At 39.2% G+C, this 27,253-nt stretch overlaps 1 protein-coding gene across 2 annotated transcripts in view; it reads left to right on the top strand.

The window, feature by feature from the left end:
* The window catches only part of DESI2 (desumoylating isopeptidase 2), a 45,086-nt gene that overhangs the window by 4,053 nt on the left and 13,780 nt on the right, over positions 1-27,253 (top strand). For both annotated transcript variants that reach the window (XR_011247666.1, XM_069545508.1), the window contains exon 2: positions 24,703-24,775. Coding sequence is in view for 1 of the 2 variants with exons in the window: in XM_069545508.1 (XP_069401609.1) it covers positions 24,703-24,775 (73 nt within the window). In the remaining variant the exon portion in view is untranslated. The remainder of the gene's footprint in view (positions 1-24,702; positions 24,776-27,253) is intronic.

Here is a 27,253-nt window from a genome sequence, read left to right as displayed (position 1 = left end):
ATACTTTTAACCTAAGTATCTTTAAATCAACATATCCAGGAACAAACATTTTCCCCTTTCTCCTTTCCTGGCCTCAGGGCCCTCCCCTCTTCTCTACCCAGTCCTCCCTGCTATATGCTCTGGCGGGCGGGTGCACACACATTTCCTGTGTTGTAATTTTATCTAGATAACTAGCACCTTCTTCTGCTCAGTTTCCCAAGCGAACACCTTGGGAGTAAAACTTAAATTCCTTTCCATTACAAACTCTTCAAGCCCTTCCTGTCTCTTAATTTGGTTAATTTTATCTGGAAGTCAGAGAGAGCTTGATGATCAGTGGCTTAAACTGGAAGGATCCTTAATCCAGAGATTAAACAGTCCCTGTATTAGTTGAGCAGCTCAGCCAAGTCAGCAAGGACCAAGACTCTTTCATCTTTTCGCTCAGCTGTCCTCGGCATGTTGGCTTTTGTTCCTGCGTTGTCCCCTCGTCATTGGAACATGACTGTCATGCGCCATACTGTCCTCATTCACTGAGCTGTGAAGACAGGTAGGTAGGATCTTTCTCCACATGCACCTCTGCTTTTAATAATAGAAGGGAAAGACGTTGCCAGACCCACCTTCCTTTCCTGAGAGATTGTCCAGAGTTGGCTCACAGTGACTGTGATGAAGCTGAGAAGGAGGGTGTGTGGCTTTTCCAGCCTTTGTGGTGAGTTGTGAGTAGGGGGGTAGCTGGGATTCCCTGTGATGTCTATCACATATTTCACTTTCTGAATATTCTTTAAATTAGTTGTCTTATATCCCCATTCCCACTATTGCTTCTCAAGTTCTGGCCCTCATTATCTCTGCTTCTGTAATAGACTTCTTATGAGTTTCAGTCTCAAATATTACTTCATTTTAATCCATCTTTCCTTCTGTGACCAAAGTAATCTTCCTGAAACATAAATGATTGGTGCCATTCCTCTGCTTAAAATTCACCTGTAAGATAAAGTCTGATAACTAAGGCCTTTATTGGTGCACCTGACTATTTAAAAAAACCTTTCCTACCAGTCCCCTGCTACCACCCCTCCACCTAATATTCACTCTTTATGCTCACACAATGAAATTTTTAAGTTATCCAAATAGGCTATACTGTAACTGGTATCTTTTACACATGCTGATCCTTCTGTGTGGAGTGTCCAATTCCAGCGTTGCTCAGCTATTAATACAACCCCTGTTCCTTCCGACTGTAGCTTAGCCTTTACTCATCAGACTTGCCTTAACTTCTGGGCCCTGGTTGTACTTTCTACCTGTCTCAATAACTGCATGCTTTATCATTCTGCCCACCCCACTAGCCTGCAAGTTACTTGATTGTTGTTCGGTCGCCCAGTCGTGTCCGACTCTTTGCGACCCCATGGACTGTAGCATGCCAGGCCTCTCTGTCCCTCACCATATCCTGAAGTTTGCCCAAGTTCAAGTCCATTGCATCAGTGATGCCATCCAGCTATCTCATCCTCTGACGCCCTCTTCTCCTGCCCTCAAGCTTTCCCAGCACCATAGACTTTTCCAGTGTGTCAGCTTTTTGCATCAGATGACCAAAATAATGGAGTTTCGGCTTCAGCATGAGTCCTTCCAGTGAGTATTCAGGGTTGGTTTCTCTTAAGATTGACTGGTTTGATCTCCTTGCATCCAGGGGACTCTCAGGCGTGTTCTCCAGCACCACAGTTCAAAGGCATCAATTCTTCAGCCCTCAGCCTTCTTTACGGTCCAGTCTTACAACCTTACCTGACCACTGGGAAGGCCATTGCCTTGACGTACTGACCTTTGTCAACAGAGTAATGTCCCTGCTTTTTAACACACTGTCTAGCTTTGTCATAGCTTTCCTGCCAGGAAGAAAATGTCTTCTGATTTCAGGGTTGCAGTCACCATCCACAGTGATTTTAGAGCCCCACAAGAGGAAATCTGTGGCTACTTCCGCCTTTTCCCCTTCTATTTGCCGTGCAGTAATGGGGCCGGATGCCATGATCTTAGTTTTCTTAATATTTAGTTTTAAGCCGGCTCTTTCACTCTCCTCCTTCATCCTCATCAAGAGGCTCTTTAATTCTCTTCGCTCTCTGCCTTTCGGGTGGTATCCTCTTCATATCGAGGTTGTTGATGTTTCTCCCGCCTATTATGATTCCAGCTTGTAACTCATCTAGCCTGGCATTTCTCAGCGTATAGATTAAACAAACACGGTCTCTACCGTTTATGTCCTTTATTGTGCCCATCTTTGGGCACAGTGTTCCCTTGATATTTCCAGTTTTCCTGAAGAGCTCTCTAGTCTTTCCCCCTGTTGTTTTCTTCTAGTTCTGTGCACTGTTCATGGAAGAAGGCCTTCTTGTCTCTGTGCTGCTGTTAGGAACTCTGCGTTTAGTTGGGTGTACCTTTCTCTTTCTCCCTTGCTTTTCACTTCTCTTATTTCTTTGGCTGTAAAGCCTTCTCAGATGACCACTGTGCCTTCTTGCTTTTCTTTTTCTTTAGGATGGTTTGGTTTGCTGCCTCCTGTACGGTCTTACGGACCTCCATCCAGAGTTCTTCAGGCACTCTGTCTACAAGATCTAATCCCTTGACTCTATTCATCAACCGTCACTGCATATTCATAGATGATGTGATCTAAGTCATACCTGGCTGACCTAGTGGTTTTCCCGGCTTTCTTTAGGCCTGAATTTTGCTATGAGAAGCTGATGACTGATGATCTGAGCCACAGTCAGCTCCAGGTCTTGTTTTTGCTGACTGTATACAGCTTCTCCATCTTTGTCTACAAAGAATATAATCAAATTGATTTCAGTATTGTCCATTTGGTGATGTCCATATGTAAAGTTGTCTCCTCTGTTGTTGAAAAAGGGTATTTTGTATGACCAATACATTTTCTTGGCAAAATTCAGTTAGCCTTTGCTAAGTCGCTTCAGTCGTGTCCGACTCTGTGCGACCCCATAGACGGCAGCCCACCAGGCTCTCCCATCCCTGGGATTCTTCAGGCAAGAACACTGGAGTGGGTTGCCATTTCCTTCTCTAATGCATGAAAGTGAAAAGTGAAGTCGCTCAGTCATGTCCAACTCTCAGCGACCCCATGGACTGCAGCCCACCAGGCTCCTCCGTCCATGGGACCTTCCAGGCAAGAGTCCTGGAGTAGGGTGCCATCGCCTTCTCCACTGCTTCATTTTGTTCCCCAAAGCCAAACTTGCCTGTTATTTCAGATATCTTTTGACTTCCCACTTTTGCATTCCAATCCCCATTGAATAGAACATCTTTTTTGGTGTTAGTTTTAGGAGGTCTTCTGAGTCTTCACAGAACTGATCGGCTTCTTTGGCATCAGAGGCAGGGGCATAGACTTGGGTTGCTGTAATGTTGAGTGGCTTGTCCTGAGAATGAACCAAGATCATTCTGTTGTTTTTGAGGTGGCACCCAAGCACTGCATTTCGGACCCTCTTGTTGATTATAAGGGCTATTCCATTTCTTCTATGGGGTTCTTGCCCCAGTAGTAGATACAATGATCATCTGAATTAAATTCGCCCATTTCCATCCATTTTAGTTCCCTGATGTGAACTAAAGATGTCGATGTTTTTTCTTACCATCTCTGCTTGACCACGTCCAATTTATCTTGATTCATGGACCTAACATTCCAGGTTCCTGTGCAATACCATTCTTTGCACCATAGGCTTTTGTTTTCATCACCAGACACATCCATAACTGAGCGTCGTTTCCACTGTGGCCCAGCCGCTTCCTCCTCTCTGGGCTGTTAGTAGCCCAGTAGCATGTGGGACACCTTCAGACCTGGGGGACTCATCCTTCGGTGTCATATCTTTCTGTCCTTTTACACAGTTAATGAGGTTCTAATGGAGTGGTTTGCCACTCCCTCCTCCAGTGGATTACGTTTTGTCTGAATTCTTCATTAGGACCCGTCCACCTTGGGTGGCCCTGCTCGGCATGGCCCGTAGCTTCATTGAGCAACACAGGTCCCTTTGCCACAGCAAGGCAGTGATCCGTGAAGGGGAAACTACTTGGTAGCATTGTACTGTCACCAGTGTTTAGAACAGGGCCTGTCACTAGAAGCTGTTCTGTAAGTAATATTTGCTAAATGAATGGGATTTTAACTAGGCAGTTTTATTAGGAATGGTGCCATTACTTAAATGGTATGAAAAAGTCATCTGATCCCTCTTCTCCTGTGTCAGATGCCTGTTTCTGGGTTTGTTTGTTTGTTTTCTGTACTTTTACTTAGTTTATTGTAGGATTTTAGCTTTATTGTTGGAATTGGGTGACCAAGAAGGGGAATAGGATAGGAAAAAATATCAATTATTGTTCTATGGCATAGCTTTTTTCGGGGGGAGGGAGGTTGTTTTAAACACTGTGGAACTACACTGAAGAAATGTTCTTAACTGGTTCATTCTTTGAACTTAGGTGTTAGTCACTCCTTGGAAGATAATCCCTCCAAAAATATTGTCAGTATCTGATTAATAGGAACTAATTCCTGATTAATAGGGACTGGTTAATAGAAACTAGTCTTAATTTTCTTGTACCAAGTATGCTTTTTGGACCAGTGACTTTCCTACCACTTGTTCTAAAAACAGTGACCCACAGATCTAGCTTTAAAAAAAAAAAAAAGGGACAGTCATAAGTCTGCCCTCTTATGTTATCCCTAACAGTATCTGCTTTTTTTTTTTTTCCTTCCTTTTTTTGGCGGGGGGCGGGGAGGGGGGTTGTTTAGAATGTAAAAGAATCCAGTGCCTCTATATGTTTGTTTTATATCCCCACAATAACAAATTGCCCCAAACTTAGTGGTTTATGACAGTGCAGATTTATTCTCTCACACTTGCTTAAGTCAGATGTTCAGGTAGAGTAGGCTGGTTCCTCTCTTCTGGGTCTCACAAGGTTTGAAAGCAGGTTGTCAGCTGGCCTAGACTGCAGGGACAAATCTGCTGCCAAGCCTGTTAGAGTGTTAGGAAAATTCAGTTGCCTGCAGTTGTAGGACTGAGGTCCCATTCCTTGCTGTTGTGTCAGCCAGGCCCCTCTCAGATGCTTAAAGCCTCTTGGATTCCTCACCTGCATCCTTCATCTTCAAATCGGCAGTAATGCATTGAGTCCTTGTCACACTTTAGATAGCTCTGGCCTCCCCTCTGCCACATTGATTCCACATCCATCCAGAGGAAGTTTTCTGCTTCTGTGGGGTTTTATAAGTAGATGAGACCCACGAGGATATTCCAGGGGACTATCTGTCTTAAGGGCTTCCCTGTTGGGTGAGATGATGAAGAATCTGCCTGCAATGCAGGAGACTCAGCTAGAGGGGACCCACGAGGGTATTCCAGGGGAATATCTGTCTTGAAGTCTATAACTTTACTTCTGAAAGTCCCTTTGCCATGTAGTATGGCATATTCACAGGTTCTGTAGACCAGGATCTAGACATCTTAAGAAGTCATTCTGCCTACCACACCATCTGTGAAAGATATTTTGTAAACCCCAAAATGTTCAGGGTTCCCTTTCAGCAGTCCTTTGACTTGCCATGGAATAAATGCTAACCTAGTAACTTAAAATGGAAAATCTGATGTTCAGTCATCCCCCAGTATCCTTGGGGGAATTGGTTCCAGGCCCCACCCCAGATACCAAAATCTGCAGATGCTCAGATCCCATAGTTGTCCCTCCCTGTGCACAGATGCAGAAACTGGATTCAAAGGCTGACTATATTTATTGGGAAAAATAAAGTCTACATTTCAGGTGTTCCCATGTTGTTAAAGAGTCAAACATATTCAAAAAGTAAAGTATGGAAGCTTTTTATGATTGACAAGTACTCAGATATTAAGGGTCCAAGCGTGTTAATGACTGCAGATCCTTCAAAATACAGTGGTGCAGTGTATATCAATCCCAAGGTCACGTGATGAGGGATAAAATTAACAAAATAGAATTTAGTGAAACTTATACATTACTTTTAAATACCAGGGAGAGCCTACTATTTTAGGTGAATTCTTTTGTTAAACAGGTTTTTCTTAAGACAAGTTATACTTTGCATTTGTTGACTGTCAAGATTTTCTATAAGATATTTAAATTCCAAAGCACTATTATTCATATATCACCCAGTTGGTTATTAGAATATAAAGAGAAGACTGCCAAAATAATATTATTTTTAGTGTTCAGTCACTAAGTGGTTTGACTCTGCCACCCCATGGACTGCAGCACAGCAGGCTTCCCTGTCCTTCACTGTCTCCCAGAGTTTGCTCAAATTCATGTACGTTGGATTGAGGATGCTATCTAACCATCTCATCCTCTGCCTCCCTCTTCTCCTTTTGCCTTCAGTCTTTCCCAGCATCACCATCTTTTCCATTGAGTCTGCTCTTTGCATCAGGTGGCCAAAGTATTGGAGCTTCAACTTCAGCGTCAGCCCAGTGAATATTCAGAGTATTAAACTATGAGAAAGGCAGGGCAATAATAAAGGGAAACCAGATATGTGTAAAACAGTTTCGTTTCTATTTATCTGGAATGTATTTTAGTATTTGACTGTGATAGTCCCTTACCCATGAAATGAAAACTAAAAAATTAACTAATTGACCCCACATTATTTGAAATAAAAGTCTCTCCTCGCCAAATTGTGATGTCATCCTTATCATAATATTGAATTCTTGCCCATACAGAATTGATTAGTCTCATTACTACACTATTTTAATTATTATAATTTTACAATATATTTAGTATATGGCTGGGCCAGTTTCCGTTTATAGACATTCCAAAGTTTTTGTGGCTACTACTCATTTTCTTTTTTAGGACTACTTTGTAAGGCTCTGAAAAAATTCCATACTTTTTTTGTCTCTCTTTAATTTTATTGAAGTATACATGAAATTTATTGTCTTGATCATTTTTAGCTATGTAGTTCAATGTACATTCACACTGTTGTGCAGCCAGTCTCCAGAGCTTTTTGTCATCTTTCAAAAGTGAAATTATACCCATTAAACAGTCATTTCCCACTTTCCCTTCCCCTCAGTCCCTGGTTATCACCATTCTACTTTCTTTGTCTGAATAGATGCCTCATACAAGTAGAGTCATGCACTATTTGTCTTTTTGTAACTGACCTGTTTCTGTCTGCATAGTGTTCTCGGGGTTCATCCCTGCTGTGGCACGTGTCAGTTTTTTTCTTCTCGAGGCTGAATAATAGTCCACATTTTGTTTATGCGTTTATCTGTTGATTGACGTTGTTTGCTTTCACTTTTTAGCTATTGTAAATAATGCTGCTGTGTTCATGGGTATACAAATATCAGTTCCAGGTCTCTGCTTTCAGTTCCTTTAGCTATATACCCCATAGCCCATAAAATTTTTTAAAGTTTCATTACATTTCAGCCTCGTGTCATCCCTAGAACGGCTTCCACTAGCCTAAAATTACAGAAAGAGTTTATACTTTTATTCCCAAGTGAAAAACCAGTGCTAATTAATGAATGATCCGTGAGTCCCCACATTCATCGGAAGTACATGGTACATTTATCCTATCTTAAATTATCATTCTATATGTCTATTTCTTGACCTTCTATTCATTTATTTAGTTACCTCTTCCTGCACCATTACAGGTGTTTAACTGTAGTATTCTACTGTGTTTTGATGACTGGTGATGAGTTTCTCATATTCTCCTTCAGACGTCTCTTTTTTCCTCCACATACCTATTTTTCAAACAGAATTTAAAATCAGTTTATCAAAAAATTCATAGAAAATTGAAGTATAATGACACTAAATTTGTGAATAATTTTTGGGGAGAATAGATTACAATAGAGTCTTTTCCCGTAATAGTAAGAGCGAACAGTTTTGTGTATTTTCTGTGTGCCAACCATTGTAATAAGCCATTCTCTTGTATCCCTTTTGGTGAAACAGACTTAGTTGAAGAGCCTGCTCAGACTCATGCCTTAAGTGGTAGAGCAGGTTTTTTTAAATTAATTTATTTTAATTGGAGGCTAATTACAATAGTGTGGTGGGTTTTGCCATGCATTGACATGAATCAGCCATGGTTGTACATGTGTCCCCCCATCCTGAACCCCCGTCCCATCCCTCAGGCTTGTCCCGGTGCACCGGCTTTGAGTGCCCTGTTTCATGCATTGAACTTGGACTGGTCATCTGTTTCATATATGGTAATATACATGTTTCAGTGCTGTTCTCTCAAATTGTCCCACCCTCACCTTCTCCCACAGAGTCCAAAAGTCTGTTCTTTATATACGTGTCTCTTTTGCTGTCTTGCATATAGGGTCGTTGTTATATAGGCCATCTTGCATATACAGGCCATCTTTCTAAATTCCATATATATGCGTTAATATACTGTATTGGTATTTTTCTTTCTGACTGACTTCACTCTGTATAATAGGCTCCAGTTTTATCCACCTCATTAGAACTGACTCAAATGTGTACTTTTTAATAGCTGAGTAATATTCCACTGTGTATGTATACCACAACTTTCTTACCCATTCGTCCACCAGTGGACACCTAGGTTGCTTCCATGTCCTAGCTATTGTAAACAGTGCTGCGATGAATGCTGGGGTACATGTGGGTAGAGCAGTTTTGAACCAAGAGCTCTAACACTAAAATCTGTGCCATTAACCACCATATAGCACCCCTCATCCATGAAAAGTGCTATATTTCTCTTTTTATTTGTCCTGATCTTACACACATCAATAAACTTAGTTTCATTGTGCTCTTCAGAACCCGTGAATGGGTAGTGATTTTTAAACATCCCCTACAGCCTCATCCTTTTCTGTAAATGATTTTGTAAATGGTTGGTTTTATGTGTCAACTGGATATAGAGAGCCCAGTTTTCAGTCAAGCAACAGTCTAGGTGTTGCTGTGAAAATATTTTCTAGATTTGGTAAACATTTAAATCCTTAGAGTTTGAGTAAAACAGATTATCTTCCATACTGTGGGTGGGCCTCATCCCATCAGTTGAAGACCTTAAGAAAACAGACCAAGATCCTTTAAAGAAGGAGGAATTCTGCATCAGACAGCTGTAACATCCCTTCTCCCTAGCCTCTCTAGCCTGCTGTCCTGTCCTGCAAGCTTCTCACTTGCCGTCCCCCGCAATTACATGAGTCAGTTCCTTAATAGTCACTTCCGTACTCCCACCGCCCCATCCGAGTTAGGTTCTGCAGCCTACCATTTTAATCACTCCCTCTGTCATACTTGTCTAGCAGCTGCAGTTAAATTGAACTCTGCATCTACTCAACACCTCAGCAGCCAGATGCAGCTAGAGAAAAATATACAGCCATACAGACCAATCTCACTTTAAAATCATGACCGCAAACCCCAGGAGGACCCTAAATGCCATTTGGCAACATTTCCTTATTTCTCTGGTCAACTGACTTACCCACTCTCCAAGACGATTGCAGTATTTCATGCTCTCCTTCCACCTTCTTTACTCTCAGCTGATGACGTCACTGCTTATTTCATTTAAATTTTAAAAAAAATTGAAGAGAATGTTCTCATCCTTCCACTACCACTGTTCATCTCCCTCCTATTATGTGGAATGGGACTGAATTGCCCATGTCCCTGTCTGAGGTCAAGCCTTCCACTCTGTGCTGAAACCCTTACTCTTCTATACAAGGACTTTGCTGTCAGAATTGTCTTCATCTGTTCTCTCCAGTTTTTGTTTTTTGGTTTTTTTTACCCTACTTTCATTCCAGTCAGCATACAAATATGCTGTAATATTTTCCAGCTCTTAGCCATTTGAATCAAGGAGAACTAGTGGGATACTTCAATATTACCTCTGTTAACTGTCCACCATATTGTACCATGATGTTCCCATCATGCTCTCAGCCTGGGGGTTTATGTCATTTTAAATCAGCTTCCAAAGTAATTTATTACTTCTAAGAGGCTAACAAATAGTGAAGCAAGCAAGAGCTGTGATGTCTCAGTTCACATCCATTCTGACCTGCTCTTCTGTCTGTGGGTATCAAAACAATAATGCAGTAGGACTTCCCTGGCAGTCTAGTGGTTGGTAGCTCTCGCTTCCATTGCAGGGGGCATGGGTTCAATCCCTGGTCTGGGACCTAAGATCCTACATGCTGCGTGACATGGTCAACCAAAAAAAAGCAGTTTTTTGCATTTCCTAAGTTATTCTGTCTGCAGTGAACTTGAGGGTAGAGACAGTGTGTTATTCTTCTTTTTATTCCCAGAGCTTGGTACATAGTAATTACAGTACTTTAGAAAGGTTTCTTGGACTTAACCTGAGGTTCCTCTAGGACTTGTCATTCTGAAACAGTTTCTTCCTCCACTGTGTCATCTTGTTCGTGGCGGCTGCTTGCAGGATGGAGAAGCGTGCATGCAGGGTTCTGCATTGCTCAGGTGTCTGACAGGTCTCCCTGGCTAGTCGGGTGGCGAGTGAGAGTCACAGAACATCCACACTGGTTCAGAACAAGAGTATCAATATGAGAAAGAAGGCTGAGGCGGCCTGCCTTCTCCTTGGTCATGCCTACAGTCTGTTACTGAAAGTAGTGAAATGTGTTAATAGTTCTTTGTCTTTGTGATTTAGCCTTGGCATTAGGTTGCATGGATTTGTATTTTACCTCCTGCTTTTCAGCTGTGTGACTTTGGGAAAATTACTTAACTTCTCTGTGCTAGTGTTTCTTTCTAAAATGGGAATAGGATTTCCCTGGCCATTCAGTGGTTAAGATTCCATGATTCCAATGCAGGGGATGCAGGTTCCGTCCCTTGTAAAGGCACTAAGATTCCACGTACCAAATGGTCAAAAACTAAATAAAATGGGAGTAGTACTGTACTTGGCTCATAGGGTTTTTATAAGGATCGTGTGAGTCAATTTATATAAGATGCGTAGAATGATACCTGGTACATGAGCAGCACTAGAAAGTGTTAGCTATTGTTATTGCTTATGTTGTTATTTGCAGGATTGTAAAAGCTTAAGTGAGCTTCGTTCGTATACTTTCAGTAGTTGCAACACCTAACAGCTTGATTTTGGGGATTTCTTCACTTTATCTGAAGGAGAGTTAGTACACAGAGCAAAGCACTACCCCAGTTGAGGCATTAAAAGCAGGTTGTGGTAGATGCAGAGAACAAACTAGTGGTTACCAGTTAGGAAGGGGTCGAGCAATAGAGAGGTAGGGGAGTGGGTACCAACTATTGGGTGTAAGACAGGCTCAAGGATATAATCATATAACATGGAGAATATAGTCAATATTCTGCAACTGTAAATGGAAAACCAACTTGTAAAATCGTATAAAAATTAACAATTTAGATTTTATTCAAGTGGGCTATTGTACATTTGACACTATCTCCAAGATCTCTGTCATCCTAAATAAATAAAATTGGGGTTAATTGTGTACCCTTTTTTATCCCCTTGGGTGTTAGAGTTGACAGCTAGTCTTCAGCCTTTCTGCCGCATGAACTTAATGGAAGTAATTTATAAGTCTTGAAGTATTTATAGAAACTAAAACAATTTAGCTTGAGATTGGTTTGTATACCATAGCGTGATTGTACTTTCTAACTCACTGTCCAACAGTGAGTTAAATGAGCCACCAGATAAGGTTAACAAGTTCATTGTCTCCAGCAGGCCTCAGGGTAATCTGCTGTGTGTGTTGTAATCTGCTGAACAGTATTAAAAGAGTTGTCTGGTTGCAGTACCGTGGAAGTTTCTAGTTTCTAAAAGGAGCACATCTTGTAGATTTTCTCGCTCCTTCACATTTGAAGGTTAGTTATAGTTCCCCAGGGTAGGAGGCCTCTACATTTCTAAACTAGATAAGGTGGGCATATCATACGGCATTTAGGCAAAGAGTAATGATGGCTGTTTTTATTTGTGATGGTACGTGATAGGTCACCAAAATTTCACACTTTAGAAAAACGATGAACTAATATTAATGATTTCCATCTTATTCTGAAGTTGTTCAGGACACTTCAAGACTATGTAAAGAAAACCAAAGCCACGTGAGACTATCTAGGAAATAGTCATGTGATTTAAAAAAGCAGTAGATGAAAGCGAAGAAACCTGGGCTCTATGTATGACTTAGCCACTTATTATGTGGCCTTGGGTGCAAGTTACTTGCTTGAATATCACAAAAGTGATTTACATATTTTGTGTGGACTATTATTATGAAAGAGTAAGTGAGAGCATGTGTTAGAGTGACATCCAAAAAATGAGTTCCTTATGATATATACATATATTTAACACTTAGCGAATTGTGATTGTTTACATTCTTAATGAGTTCCTTATGGACAGGGACTGTGAGTTGATCATCCTTAGATCTCCAGGGTCTAGCAGAGTCCCCAACCATACATTTTATTAATCAAAGTTGTCTAACTTTATTTATAGCTTTGCAGGTAAGTAAAAATTTCAAATAAGATTTAAACTGAGATGCAATTTAGGGGAACCATCTAGAACCATTTCTCAATTTTATCCTGGGCTTCCCTTCTGCCTCAGCTGGTAAACAATCCACGTGCAATGCAGGAGACCTGGGTTCAATCCCCTGGGTTGGGAAGATCCCTTGGAGAAGAGAACGGCTACCCACTCCAGTAATCTAACCTGGAGAATTCCATGGACTGTATAGTCCGTGGTGTCACAAAGAGTCAGACACAACTGAGCAACCTTCACTTTCAACTAAGATAAACGTTTTATATAATACTTACTAAACACACATGTAACTGAAACCAGATATTTAGGAAACACTTCGGTGTGTATGTGATGTCCTCTGATAAGTTCTAATCCACTGTGTTTCGTGCGTTAAGTCACTTCAGTCATGTCTGACTCTCTGCAACCCTGTGGACTGTAGCTCACCAGGCTCCTCTGTCCATGGGATTCTCCAGGCAAGAATAATGAAATTGGTTGCCATGCCCTCCTCCAGGGGATCTTCCCAACCCAGGGATCGAACCCAAGTCTCTTGTGTCTCCTGAGTTGGTAGGTGGGTTCTTTACAACTGGCACCACCTGAGAAGCCCACATTATGTTTCATTCAGTAAAAATAATACTGGCACAGCCCACTGAAGTGATTTCAGGATTTTTTAATGAGTTTTACACCTGCAGTTTAAAAGATAACTTTTCAAGAATGCAATCTCCAAGAGAGCAGAAACCTGGTTATGTTTGAGTCTGTATTGCTAGTTCTAGGGTGTCATAGGTGTTCAATACATATTTCTTGAATGAGTAAAAGAGTGGAGATCCTCTTTTCCCATGTTGTTGTTCAGTCGGTAAGTAGTGTCCAACTCTTTGCAATCCCATAAACTGCAGCACCCCAAGCTTCCCTGTCTTTCACTATCTCCTCAGTTTGCTCAAACCCATGTCCATTGAGTCAGTGAGGCCATCCAGCCATCTCATTCTCTGTTGTCCCCTTCTCCTCTTCCCCTCAATCTTTCCCAGCATCAGGGTCTTTTCTAATGAGTTGGCTCTTTGCATCAGGTGGCCAAAGTATTGGAGTTTCAGCTTCAACATCAATCCTTCCAATGAATATTCAGGACTGATTTCCTTTAGGATTGACTGGTTTGATCTCCTTGCTAAGGAACTCTCAAGAGTCTTCTCCAACACCACAATTCAAAAGCATCAGTTCTTTGGCACTAAGCATTCTTTATGGTCCAACTCTCACATCCATACATGACTACTGGAAAAATCATAGCTTTGACTATATGGACCTTTCTCAGCAAAGTGATGCCTCTGCTTTTTAATATGCTATCTAGGCTTGTCCTAGCTTTTCTTCCAAGGAACATGCATCTTTTAATTTCATGACTGCAGTCACCATCTGCAGTGATTTTGGAGCCCAAGAAAATAAAGTCTGTCACTATTTCCATTTTTTCCACATCTATTTGCCATGAAGTGATAGAACTGGATGACATGATCTTCTTTTCATGAATGCTGAGTTTTGAATTTTAAGCCACTTTTTCACTCTCCTCTTTAACTTTTATCACAAGGCTGTTTAGTCCTTTGTTTTCTGCCATAAGAGTGGTGTCATCTGTGTATCTGAGGTTATTGATATTTCTCCCGGCAATCTTGATTCCAGTTTGTGCTTCATCCAACCTGGCATTTCACATGATGTACTCTGCATACAAAGTAAATAAGAAGGGTGACAATTAACAGTCTTGACGTCCTCCTTCCCAATTTGGAACCAGTCTCTTTCATGTCTGGTTCTAACTTGACCTGTGCAGTTGCTTCTTGACCTGCATACAGGTTTCTCAGGAGGCAGGTAAGGTGGTCTGGTATTCCTGTTTCTTTAAGAATTTTCCATAGTTTGTTGTGATCCACACAGTCAAAGGCTTTAACGTAGTCAGTGAAGCAGAAATAGATGGGGTTTTTTGGAATTCCGTTGGTTTTTCCCATGCTCTTTCCCATGAGTCACATTTAAGGATAGGACAAAAGAAAAAGGATTACATATTCCTTGCTCCATTTCAGCTGATCAAGAATTTGAATGATCTAAGTGTAATACAATACACTAAGCAACATGGAGGGTACAGATTTAAGCAAGACTTTGTCTCAGATCTCATGCAGTTTTAGAACCCAATCCAGGAGGATAGTCAAATACAAATAGGCTCCTTAGAAGGAGTTTCAATGTTTTACCAAAATATTTCACACAACTAAATTAAGTTCTTGCTAGGAGAGATTTGCCAAGAACTTGGTTTTCCAGTATAGTTGTGGTTCAGGACCAAGAACTGGTAGTACCCTCTCCCATCTACTAGTAGAGTCAAACTGTGGATCATATAAAATAGGTTTAGTTTTGAAAATATTCATGGTGCGTTTGGTTCACTGTTGATTTGACTTTTAAAAATCTATTCTCCTTTAAATAACTTACTTCAGAGTCATCTTGTATCTAGCTGGTTGTGGGTTTTAGAAATTGGATCTTTTGGTAAACATAGTAATTTGTTTTTGAGAATTAGTTTGCCTAATCAATAAAGAGGAGGAAACTTCAGCCCTGTACAAAATACATGTCACCGCATTTTCTTTGCTTTTTAGATTATCATGTCAGTATATATATATATTATCATGCCAGTATATCATGTTAGGCATATTCACACTCATGAGATCAGGACAGTACTTGGGAGCTTTTAAGACTCAGTACAGTCCCTAAGAAGGCCAGTCTTAGGCTAACTTTGAAGATGCAGTCTAAATAGTTATATTGAAGCAAGTGTAAACTGAGATTGTCCCAGCAAACAAGGAAGTTTGGCCGTAGCTTTTGTGCATATGTTTATTTTGGCTATACTGTCAGTCTTAGGCTAACTTTAAATTTTATCATCAGAACTGAGACTTGAGAGTAAAACCCTAGTAACTAAAAGACTACTGACAAATCTTTCATAATCAGGAGATATTACATACTCCAAAAGATTAAGGCTTAATACTTTAATTACTGTTATCAACAATTTATAAATAATTTTGAAATGAAAATGTTTTTGATACGTAGATAATTTTCTTTTCCCTAAGACAGAGAAGGTCAGCCATGTGCTTATCAAATAGTATTTTCTGGTAGTGAAGAGATTGGACATTTTCTTAGAAATAGTAATAAAATAGCATCTATACTATATAATTCTTATAAAGCAAATTAACAGACATAGATGGGTATTCATTATTTCATCTAAAAAATACTGGAAAATCTCAGTTCATTTGGTGCAATTTTATTGTCTCTGGTTTATGACCAGCCTGTTGTTAAAGCACCATAGAAAGCATTTAATATGATTTACTGTTAAGTAGCATTTGTGGTAAGATTGTCTTGGAATATATCCTTTGGTACCAAAAAGACTTCATAAGGTAGCTTAACAGTGTGAACATCAAGGACAGTTTTATATGAGAAGGCACTATAATAATTACCCCACAGTCTCTACTTGTCACAGTTTATTTTGGATTTTTAACTCAGTAATTGAAATATCTTGTCCTAAACACCTTTTGGGGGGAATAAAGTAAATTACTTTTAATGCCATGAACACTGATTCTAGTTTTTAGGGGAAACAGTCATATGTTATATCATTTAATATGCCTTTTAAGGAAATCAGACCCAGACTCTAAGTGATTATATTAAATGTTTTAAGTTCCAGACTAGGGAGATAGCATTTATCATAGTTGTTGCTTTCAAGCAGGAAGCATAACATTTTATTAAGTTGATAAAATAAATCACTGACTAAAATGAAGTTTAATGAAAGTTCTCTATCAGAAGAACTTAACATTTAAACATATGACTGTAATATAGTACAGTCAGTTCAGTTCTGTAAACAATGCTTTAGAAATAATAAATGGAAATATTTAGGCCAGTTTTTTGCATTGAAGCAAGATTGAGTTCAAAAGTAGCTGCAGTTATTTATGTATTTATTGCTTTCCCATATATTTCAAGATGATGATTTTTCTGTGAATTGTTTCCTCTTTTTATGTTAATACTCTGGAATATTCTGATAAGCCTTCTAACCCTCAGGGACACTGCAGGTATCAGAGGGGGTTAGACATGTTCTAGCGGTCCTTCCTTGGCCCTCTTCTCTTCACTGACTTGCCATCTCTGTGGATTTAAGATGTTCAAGGCTGTAAGGTCCTAACACCAAAGTGAGATTAGTTCTCCAGTCCTCTGCTCGTGTCCTTCTTGAATATATAAGAACCCCATAAAACCACTGCCTTATAGAGACCTTTTACTTAGATCTGTACTTCTCAAGAAGATAAATAATTGCTTATAGGTATCATAAAGCAGAGTCGAATTAACTGTGCCATTGTTTTCCATTCAGTTTAGTGAGTCACTGCTCTTGGTAATGTGACATAACTCCCAAATCTTGAAAGTTCTGAGAACTAACAGATAGCCAGAACCAGTCTGCTATTTACATGTGCATCCAGCCCTTTATCAGTGTGTAGAGCAGAGCATGAGGGAAAAATCCTACCAACGTGTGTTTGCTGCCACTAACACTTGATGTCTGTTGTAGGTCAAGCGCTCTTCTAAGTACTTTATACGCACTAATGTATTTAGTTCTCATAGTAGTCCTCTGTGGAAGACTCTGTTTATTATCCCCATTTTGTAAATAAGGACAAAGAGGATAGGTATCTTTCCCCAGATCACACAAATAGTAAGATAGTGAAGTGAGAATTTGAACCAAGGGTGTGAATTGGAATCAGTGTCTCTTTTTGAGACATTGGGAACCTTTAAAAGTTACCAGATGTCAGAGTCAGGGAGGGATAGATTGGGAGTTTGGGATTGACATATACACCCAGAGAGATGTTGTGGGGAGGGAGGTGGGAGGGGGGTTCATGTTTGGGAACGCATGTAAGAATTAAAGATTTTAAAATTTAAAAAATAAAAAACTAAAAAAAAATAAAATAGCCAACACAGACCTACTGTGTACCATAGGGAACTCAATATTGTGTAAAATAACCTAAATGGGAAAATAATTTGAAAAAGAATAGATACTTACATGGGTATAACTGAATCACTTTGCAGTATACCTGTAACTAACCCATCATTGTTAATCAACAAAACTCCAATATAAAATAAAACTTAAATTGAAAAAAAGTTACCAAATATCTGTGAAGAAACCAAGGCAAAGAACCCCCATCTCCTGACACTCAGCCCAGTGTCTTTCCACTATAGTTCAAATGCTCCAGCATTGTTCGTTGTGATGCTTGGATCAGCCTTTTTCTATCCAAGCAGTAAACTCAAGTAAATTCTAAGATGATAGAAACAATGTTCTTGTGATCCAGACTGGAACACAGAGATGTTGTGAGCTTTCCTGTTGGATCCTAAGGGAATGATGGTGTTAGATGAAGCTGACCAAATAGCTTAGTAGATGGTTGACATGGACGTGTTTATGGTATCTCTGCTGTTATTTCATGGTTTGAGAGAGACTGTTTTGTGGTAGCAGCTGGCTTATTTACTGTTTTCCTTTGGTATATTGGGAAGAGTTTGAGAAGAATCACATTGTAAACCAACTTTCAAATGAAAGCGTCTGATCTTCATATAATCCCTCAGGGATTATATGGTTGTCAGCGTTGGGTAAACTTGAACATAAAGCTTCCTTTAGTGGATCACCCCCAGTGTTCCATGTCACTCCACCCTCACACAGCCCTGTGTGGTAAACTTTCTCTGCAGGCTGGCCCCAGTGTCCCTATGTATATACCTCTTCATCCCAGCTTCTGCTGTTGTCTCAGAGCAGTATATTCAACTAGTCTCTGAATACTGGTTATACTCTTAGACTTGGACCCAACTCTAGAAATAAAAGTGGTCTTTTCCCAATTCAAATAAAAAGCTAAGCCTTTAAATAAAATTGTCCTTTTTCCCCAAGTATGTAAGTTTAAAACTTTTGGCATCTGCTGCTACTTAGACAACAAAATCAATGAAGACATATCCAACAGAAATTAACAAAAATCTTGCTAACATCCAGTCATGTCTAATTCAGCAGCTTGGTTTGTTTGTTTGTTTTTCATGGATACATGTTCCTGGCTGTGATTTCATGTTGCATATTTATAATACATCTTCTGTTGGAAAATATCAATGTTTTATGGTTCTACAAAAGCATGAATTTCCACATAGTGAGTTTGAGAAGCTCTGTTGAGCTTTGTGAGAAGACGTTTATTCTACAGATACCGTGTGAAATGTTTCAGCAGTGGTAGGTAAATAATTTTTTAAAGACAAAGGATGGAAATCAAGTTAGAGGAGCATTGAGAAACACTGCTATAAATCTTAAACTGTGAGACGATAATATTACTCAACATGAGTAAATCCCCACAGCAAGTCATTTTAGGGGGTGTTTCACAGCTAAAATCATTCAGTAAAAGACTAAGTCCTCATATACAGTCAGCTCTCTCCATATCCACATATGCAGGGGGCTGCCTTTACCATGCCGTTTGAAATGAGGGTCTAGAGCATCTCGGCCTGGGGAGTCTGGGGGGCTTCTGGAACCAGTCCCTTGCAGATACCGAGAGACTGCTGTGTTTGTTTTGTTTGTTTACAGTTATATCATGCGTCTCCACTTAAAATAGGCATCCTCCATATTGTCTGCATAGCCTTGGCAGGACTTTGAGGCAGAAGGACTCGATAAGGCTTGCTGACCTTGAATTAAACGCTCGTCTCCCGCAGGCAGCCTGCCCAGTTTTTAAAGAGTAATAAGCCTTCCAGGCGTGTTCTCTAATAATAGAGCAAGGAAGCCCTAACAGAAACAGGAACATTTGGAGAGCATTTCTCACTCTGATGGACTTTCTGTGGAAGTTTTACTCTCTTTTTCTTTGGAGTCCATTCAGAAGAAAAATTTTTTAATCACACCAAGGAGAAACATTGAATATACTTAATTAATTTCTTCAGTAATGTGCTGCTGTTTATAGATGAGAGGTGACTGACCAGAATACATATATATATATATTTAGAGTTTGGGGTTTTATTTTTTGTTTTCTGTCTTCTGGGGGCATGCCCTGCAGCTTGTGGGATATCAGTTCCCTGACCAGGGATTGAACCTGTGCCCTCAGCAGTGAAAGCAAAAAGTCCTAACCACTAGACTGCCAGGGACTTGCCAGTTTTTTCCTGTTCTTGGTATGTTATTTGTTTACAGTCTGTTTTTCACATGTTTTTGAAGGCAGCTGTCTGAAATTAGGAAGGCAATCTGTAATTTGAGGAATAACCTAGTTAAAGGTTTTTGACTAGGAGAGGGGCCTGGCAGGCTATAGTCCATGGGATTGCAAAGAGTTGGACATGACTTAATGGCCAAACAACAAGAGTTCAAGAACTGATTGGACCATCTTTTGAGTTTTTCATTAGAAATGCTTTAAGGTAGCTAATAGTCTTTTCACTTTGGGGGGGGTGGGGGTGGGCGTCAAGTCCCATACTCATAATATGTATATTTTATTTCTCTTTTACTAAAGTTTATATTTTGGATTATTTCATAGAAGAAGGACAAGAAAATGGAAACTTTTTTGTTCAAGAATTTCTTGGTTCTCACTTTGCTAACAGAGAGGAAACTTTGTTATGATGCCAAATTACACTTTTTTAAAGGAACAAAGTATGTATTCTGTCTGAACGAAATTTTGTCCTTGGAGGATTCATGATATTTATAGAAGAGTTTTTGTTTAGGTTTGCCAGCTGTGGAAATTATATACTCTTTACCATTTGGTACAAGTTAGTAGATCTTTTACTTCTATTCCTAGCAACCCACTCCAGTGTTCTTGCCTGGAGAATCCGAGGGACAGGGGAGCCTGGTGGGCTGCCGTCTATGGGGTCGCACAGAGTCAGACACGACTGAAGTGACTTAGCAGTAGCAGCAGCATTTTTTAGACAGTTTTATTAAGACATAGTTCACTTATCATACAGTTCGCCCTTTGTGTACAACTCAGTGGATTTTAGGGCATTCACAGAATTGTACAGCTATCATCCCATTCAATATTAGTCATTTCTCATCACCTCAGAAAGAAATCCCATACCCATTAGGGATCACTCCCGATTTCTCGGCAAACCTCCCAGTCATAAGTAGCCACTAATCTATTTTCTGTCTGTATAAATTTACCTATTTTAGGCATTTCGTATAAATGGAATCATACACGGTGATTGACTTATTTCACCTGGCATAATTTTTCAAGAGTTTCAAGAGTCATTCAGCTGCTGCATGCATCAGGAACGTCTTTCCTTTTTGTTGAGAAATAATGTAGTAAAGGGATGCCACACTGTTCACCACTCACCAGCTGAGGAACGTTTGGGTTGTTTCTGCTTTGGGCCTGTAGAAAATAATACTGCTGTGAACATGGATGGCAGCTTTTTATATGTGTTTTCATGTGTTTGAGCATAAACCCAGGAGTGAAACCCTTTCCATTATTCTTGCCTGGAGAATCCCCATGGACAGCGAAGCCTGGTGGGCTAGAGTCCATGGGGTCACAGAGTTGGACACAACTGAGCAACTAAGAGGCAGCAGCATAGTAACCCTAGGCTTAATATATTTGAGGAAGCACCGGACTTTTCCAAAACTGCTGTAACATTTTACGTATGTACAGTGCAGTATTACTCAGTGATTAAAAAAGAATGAAATGCCATTTGCAGCAACATGATGGACCTGGAGATTATCATACTGAGTGAAGTCAGACAAAGACAAATATCACTTGTATTATATTACAGAGTATTATATATATGTGTGTGTGCATGTATTATATACAGAATCTAAAAAAATATATATGAAATAAACATATTTACAAAACAGAAACAAAGAAGGAACTTACGGTTACCAGGGGGCAAGGGTGGAGGAATACGTTGGGTGTTTAGGATTGACATGTCACACTGCTGTGTTTAAAACAGATAACCAACAAGCAGGTGGCTCAGTAGTAAAGAATCTGCCTGCCAGTGCAGGAGACAAAGGTTTGACCCCTGATCCTGGATCCTTATATTCCTAGTTTGTTGAGTGTTTTGATCATGAAAGCATTGGATTCTTTGTCCTTTCTTCTAGAGATGTGGTATATTACATTAATTGATCTGGGGAGATACTAAATTCACCTTCTGTTCCTAGAATAAATGTCACTTGGTCATGATGTATGTTCCTTTTTACATGTTGCCAAATTCTGTTTGCTAGTATTTTGTTGAGGATTTTTGAATCTGTATTCATAAGAGATTGACCTGTAGTTTTCTTATGATGTCTTTGTCTGGTTTTGGTGTCCCAATTCATGCTGGCCTCATAGAGTGACTTGGGGAATGGTCCCTTTTCTTCTGTCCTTTGAGAGTTTGTGAAGAATTAGTGTTCTTGTTTAAATACTTGGTGTGTGGATGCTCAGTAGCTTCAGTTGTGTTGGATTCTTTGCGACCCTATGGGCTGTAGCCTACCAGGTTCTTCTGGGATTCTCCAGACAAGAATACTGGAGCGGGTTGCCATGCCCTCCTCCAGGGGGTCTTCCCAACCCAGGGATCAAACCCACATCTCTTGCGTTTTCTGCATTGGCAGGCGGGCTCTTTACCACTAGCACCAAATCCCCTGGTTGTAGGATAGCTTTAAAATGACCAGTTCATTCTCTTTTCTTCATTCTCATTAATTATAGATCTATTCAAATTTTCTATCTCGATTCAGCCTCAATACCCTGTCTTCCCAGCAATTTATTCTCTTCGTTTCAGTTATCCAATTTGTTAGTGCACAATTACTCATAGTATTCTTTATAATTGTTTTTTTAAGGTCAGTAGAAATATCTAGTCATAGATCTATAACTAGTAAATAGTTACTTTAATCCAGAAAATAATTCTTACCTTTGGGGCCCTTTCTAAGGATAGAAGATACTTAAAATGCAAAGAACTGTTGAGTCCCTCATTGTTAAACATCAGCGTTAATTCCTGCCTGGCACAGAATATTAAGACAGAGCGTTTGGGAAACCATGTTAAGAGTGGTTAACGTCTGCTTTTTAATACTGTTCAAAGAAGTATCTCTGGGTTAAGAAATCCTTTTCCTAGCAACTTGCAGGCCTCCTTAACCTTGAGCCGAAACCCTTGGCCTGACGGCCCCGCTGTGTGTGTGGAGGTGGCGTTGCCGCTTGCAGAGCTGCCGGGCTCGTTTCTCGTGACAGTGTCTCAGCAGTTCTTCAGAGCCTTACGTAGGTCACATCTCTCATGGCAAACTTCAAAGGACTGACCAGGTTTTTAGGTGATGGATTTCTCTCTCATTTTATTGATTTTCCAATTTATAGAATGCATCGAAACATACTCTTTTGTATTTAGAACGTAAAGTCTTGAGTGCAGGGAAATTTCAGACCAAAGCAGTATATATAGTATATATACCCAGGCAACATGCAGAAGTGCTATAGAGATTATTTTCAGCTGTGGAAGAGCAGAGAGTAAAAGGTTTCCGAGTCTAGGATTCCCCATTCTGACAAGTACCTTCCCATCCTAAACCTGTATTAACTCTTCTGGCCAAAAGTCACTGTGCAGGGTTTTTGTTTTTGTTCTTTCATGAAAACCTTTCTCTCTCCTAATAAAACGTTTAGATTTCCATTATAGAAATCTATTATAAAAGCACTTTGAGGAGGCTATTTACTGGTCAACAAAAGATAAATTGTTAAAATTAATAGTGATGTTAAATGTTGAATGCAAATAAATGTTCAATTTACTAAAAGTTTTAAAATCTTTTGATTATTGCAGACAACTATTACGTATCTCTCTCTTTAAGAGAGGTGCTCATACCATAAAAAGAGAAAACGTAACTTTACATAGGAGCTGTCTGCATCTAGAACAAAAACCTGTAGGTGCCATTGTTAAGGAAGTTAGATAGTAGATCAAATTATTCGTTGTAAACAGTGTAAGCAATGAGATTTCTCAATTGGAAAAGACAATTTAAGTCCTAGAAGTTGGCTATCAGGAAACCACTGAACAAATAGATTGGGGTAAACATTTTTCTATGTCCGATGCAGGATACAGCATGCTTGGGGCTGGTGCATGGGAATGACCCGGAGGGTTGTTGTGAGGAGGGAGGGGGGTTCATGTTTGGGATCGCATGTACACCCATGGTGGATTCATGTCAATGTATGGCAAAACCAATACAGTATTATAAAGTAAAATAAAGTAAAAATAAAAAGTTAAAAAAAAATAAAACTTAGTAATATACATAGTTCATAAAATTGAGAAAAACAATCTTGAAGTGTGTGGAGTCAAAAGTGAATATATCTCTTTACACCCTTGTGTTCACACCCCCATGCTATATTTCTCTGTTCCCCCAAACTGTTAACAGTTTGATCTGTAATGCTTCAAACTTTCTTTTGTTGTAATTGGTGGTAGTTTTGTTTGTTTTGTTTTATATTTAGCCTGTAAACATACACACAGGACCTATTTATTTAACTTACAAAAATGTGATCTTATTACAGGTAATGTATTATGACCTGGTGTCTTTACTTTATGTGTCTTAGGTATATTTTTAGTGCCCTTTTATAGTAACTCATTCTTTTTAGTAGCTGTATGATAGTTCATCATATGGATTTACCATCACTTCTGTAACCATTCTCCTACTGGTATTTAGATTGTTTCCAGTTTTTAGTGCTATAGATAACTGAAGTTAATATCCTAGGACATGTCTCTGCATATGTTCAAGCATTTCTGTAGACTGCCTTCCAGGAGGTGGAATGGAAAATTAATTGTCATTGATTCACATTTGTGCAGTATCTTCTGACATCCTTACCAACACTAAGTATTAGCAATGTTTTGTATCTTTGCCAGTCTGATAGATTAAAAAAAAAAAAAAACAGAAAAACAAAAACCTGGTAGGGAGTTCCCTAGCCTTCCACTGGTTAGACTCCATGCTCTCACTGATGAGGGCCTGGGTTCAATCCCTGGTTGGAGAACTAAGGCCCCAGAGCCAAGCAGACCAAAAAAAAAAAAGAATGGTAGCTTATTGTTTTAACTAGCATTTTTCTGATTACTAATGAGATTGTTGAGCTTCCCTGGTAAAGGGAAGTAAAGAATCTTCCTACAATGCGGCAGACCCAGGTTTGATCCTGGGTCAGGAAGATCCCCTGGAGAAGAAGTATCAACCCACTCCAGTATTCTTGCCTGGGAAATCCCATGGACAGAGGAGCCTGGTAGGCAGTCCATGGGATTGCAAAGAGTCAGACATGACTGAGCATCTGTCACTTTGAGCTCACTTTGATTTTGATGCAGGAAGGCATTCCATATGTTCTATGGAACAATCAAAGGCACAGTGATAGGACTGAATGTGCCGTTATCATGGGAATTTCAGAGCTGTAAGGAAAATACCAAGAAATAGGGTTAGAAAGGCCTAAATATTCAGTAAAAGATTCAAGAAATAGTAGCCTCCTATTAAGTGGAATTGAATTATAAATGAAAAATATACTGAATCTTTTCTTCCCCTCTAGTACTGGATGAACGAATACACCTCTTCCATCGGAATTGGAGTTTTTCATTCAGGAATTGAAGTATATGGCAGAGGTATGTGTGCACACAGTCTAAATATACTTTCTGAAGATTTTTCTCATTTAAAGGGGTTGCAAAATCATGACTGTAACTTCCCTTTTTTTTTTTTTAAGTACCATACTTTATTGTAGAAAGTAGGGGAAAATCTCCCCATATTTGTTTATACTGTATATTAGAAAAATGCCCAAAATTGAATGTGTTTGAGGAGAAAGTACTCAAAGTACACACGTGTACATTGATTTGGTTATCTTTTATTCTAAATCCTGTGTCTTAAAAAATATTTTCCTTTTGAGATTGTTACACCATCATGGTTTTGCCTTAATCTATATTGACCTTCCTAAGAAACCTTGCACTTTAAAAAGATAGCATGATATAAATAATCATTTTGGTTGGAAAAGGATTGGTGCTGAAACGTCAATTTTGAAATACCAATTTCCTGAGGGAATTTCTGTAACTTGTTTTTGTAGACCTACAAATGTATAGTTATAAAGTTTAAAAATATTACTAAGCAAATCCTGCCTTTGAATACATGTTGCTTTTTGCTTAAGAGCGATGGCCTTTGTCATTAATTGAGCCCTTTTTATTCTTTATTACCAATTCATTACGATAAACGTAGCTGGAACCACTCAAACCAAGCAGCTCTGTTTCAGCAGCTTTTTCCTTTGTTCTAATTCTCTCTCTTGGTACAAGATAATCTCCTGACCATGTTGTTCATAAGACAGATCACGTTGCTGATTTCACCAAGGCTGTAATAATATACTAGTTTGAATCATAAGCTCACCCTGTAGCAAAATGCTCTTACTGGCTTCAGCTAGGCAGCCTCTGTGACTTCTTAGATTATGCCACTGCAGTTTCCTCCCAGCTACCCCTGAAGACTACATTTGTCGTTGTTCGGTCGCTAAGTCCTGTCTGGCTCTTTGCGACCCCATGGTACCAGCTTAGCTAATACAAGGAAAAGGCTCATTGATTACATGTGTCAGTGTGTTGTTTTACTGTCCCCTTTTTATATGCTAAATTAGCTGCTTCTAGGTTCAGCATACCATATTAAATATTGGCTATAAAAATCTGCCATATAAGCTCCATTTTACCTGAAAGATTGCCATCTACCAGAAAGCAGAGGGGTTTGTGTTGGAGGTTCCAGTGGTTGGTGTATTGATACAGGTGCAATTGTAGCCTGTGGGCTTGCTCCCTGTTTGATGTGGCTTTTGCCAAAGTGGCATGAATGTTTGTTTTTAACTGAATTTGAGTGGTATGTTACAGTTTTTAAAGTGCCACAGATTTTGGAACCATATGACCACACTACTCTGAGGTAGATTGTAGCATGGGGCATCCATTTTTCAGATGAAGAAACTAGAGCTCAAACCTGCAGAAAGTCATACTGCTAATTAACAAAACTAAGACTTGAACCCAAGTATTCTCATATACTAGTCCATTATCCTTTTATCTGCCTAATCATTGTTCCCATTCATAAAATGACTTATGAATAATTAGAAACATGATTCAAAAGAGTAAAACCTGAACCAACTACATTCCTAAAAGTGAATTATTGCTTCTTGAATAGACGAATAAGTGGGCCTGCAATTTTACTATAATTGAGAACATTAAAAATCAAAATATGATTTTCCATATCTAACCTTATCTACAATGTTTTATAAAGTTCTGTTATTAAAAAGTTGTATGTTTCAGAATTAAATGCTTTCTTATTCTACATTATTGTTGTTTCTTATGAAAGATCTGAATCAAAAGTAAACTTAGAATTGCCTTGTTCTTTCCCATGCCTTGTTCTAAAACCTTTAAGGTTATATTTAATAAATTTAAGTGACTATTAATTTAAGCATTTGTTTAGAATTCTTTAAGTCTACTACGATTTTCCACTTAAATACCAAAGTATCTCATACCATAATTGTCACCAGAAATTTTATTTCCTTCCTGATTTGAAACCATTGTTCATTTTTATTCTGGATGAGAGTTTGTATCTGATCAGTCTGGATGTACATTCACTATAATACAAGTTGCTGTCTCCTCACTTACAGATGTGCTGTGGAGTGTGTGTGTCTGTGTTTCAGTGGCTGTGTATGTTAATTTTTCAGCTGATTTTTTCTTGAATGAGAGGGATTGAATTCCATTTTTCTGGTTTCCTAATGTTTCATTCTTAATCAAAGATAAACCAGGAGTCTTAATCCCAAGAACCTTGAAAACTCATTGTTATTAGACAGGTTTTCCGGTAAAATACTAGTTTGAAATTTGACCACTTTAATTTTTAAATGGCACAACACTGAACTGACCACCTACATACTTTGGCATGGTAGGGAAACACAGGAACTTTTTTCTCTTGAGTGTTAGGCACTCTCCTCTAGCCATTATAAAGTAAACATAGAAGTCAGAATTACCTTTGAGCATCTTTTATTAGAGTTTCAAGTCTTGCGTCAACTATTCTATACAAGTAATAGCTGAATGAGATGTTTGTGAAAGCATTACTAAATTGAAAACTAT

The sequence above is a fragment of the Ovis canadensis genome, chromosome 12 (assembly GCF_042477335.2).
Source record: "Ovis canadensis isolate MfBH-ARS-UI-01 breed Bighorn chromosome 12, ARS-UI_OviCan_v2, whole genome shotgun sequence".
NCBI lineage: Eukaryota > Metazoa > Chordata > Mammalia > Artiodactyla > Bovidae > Ovis > Ovis canadensis.
This window is presented reverse-complemented; position numbering and strand designations above follow the sequence as displayed.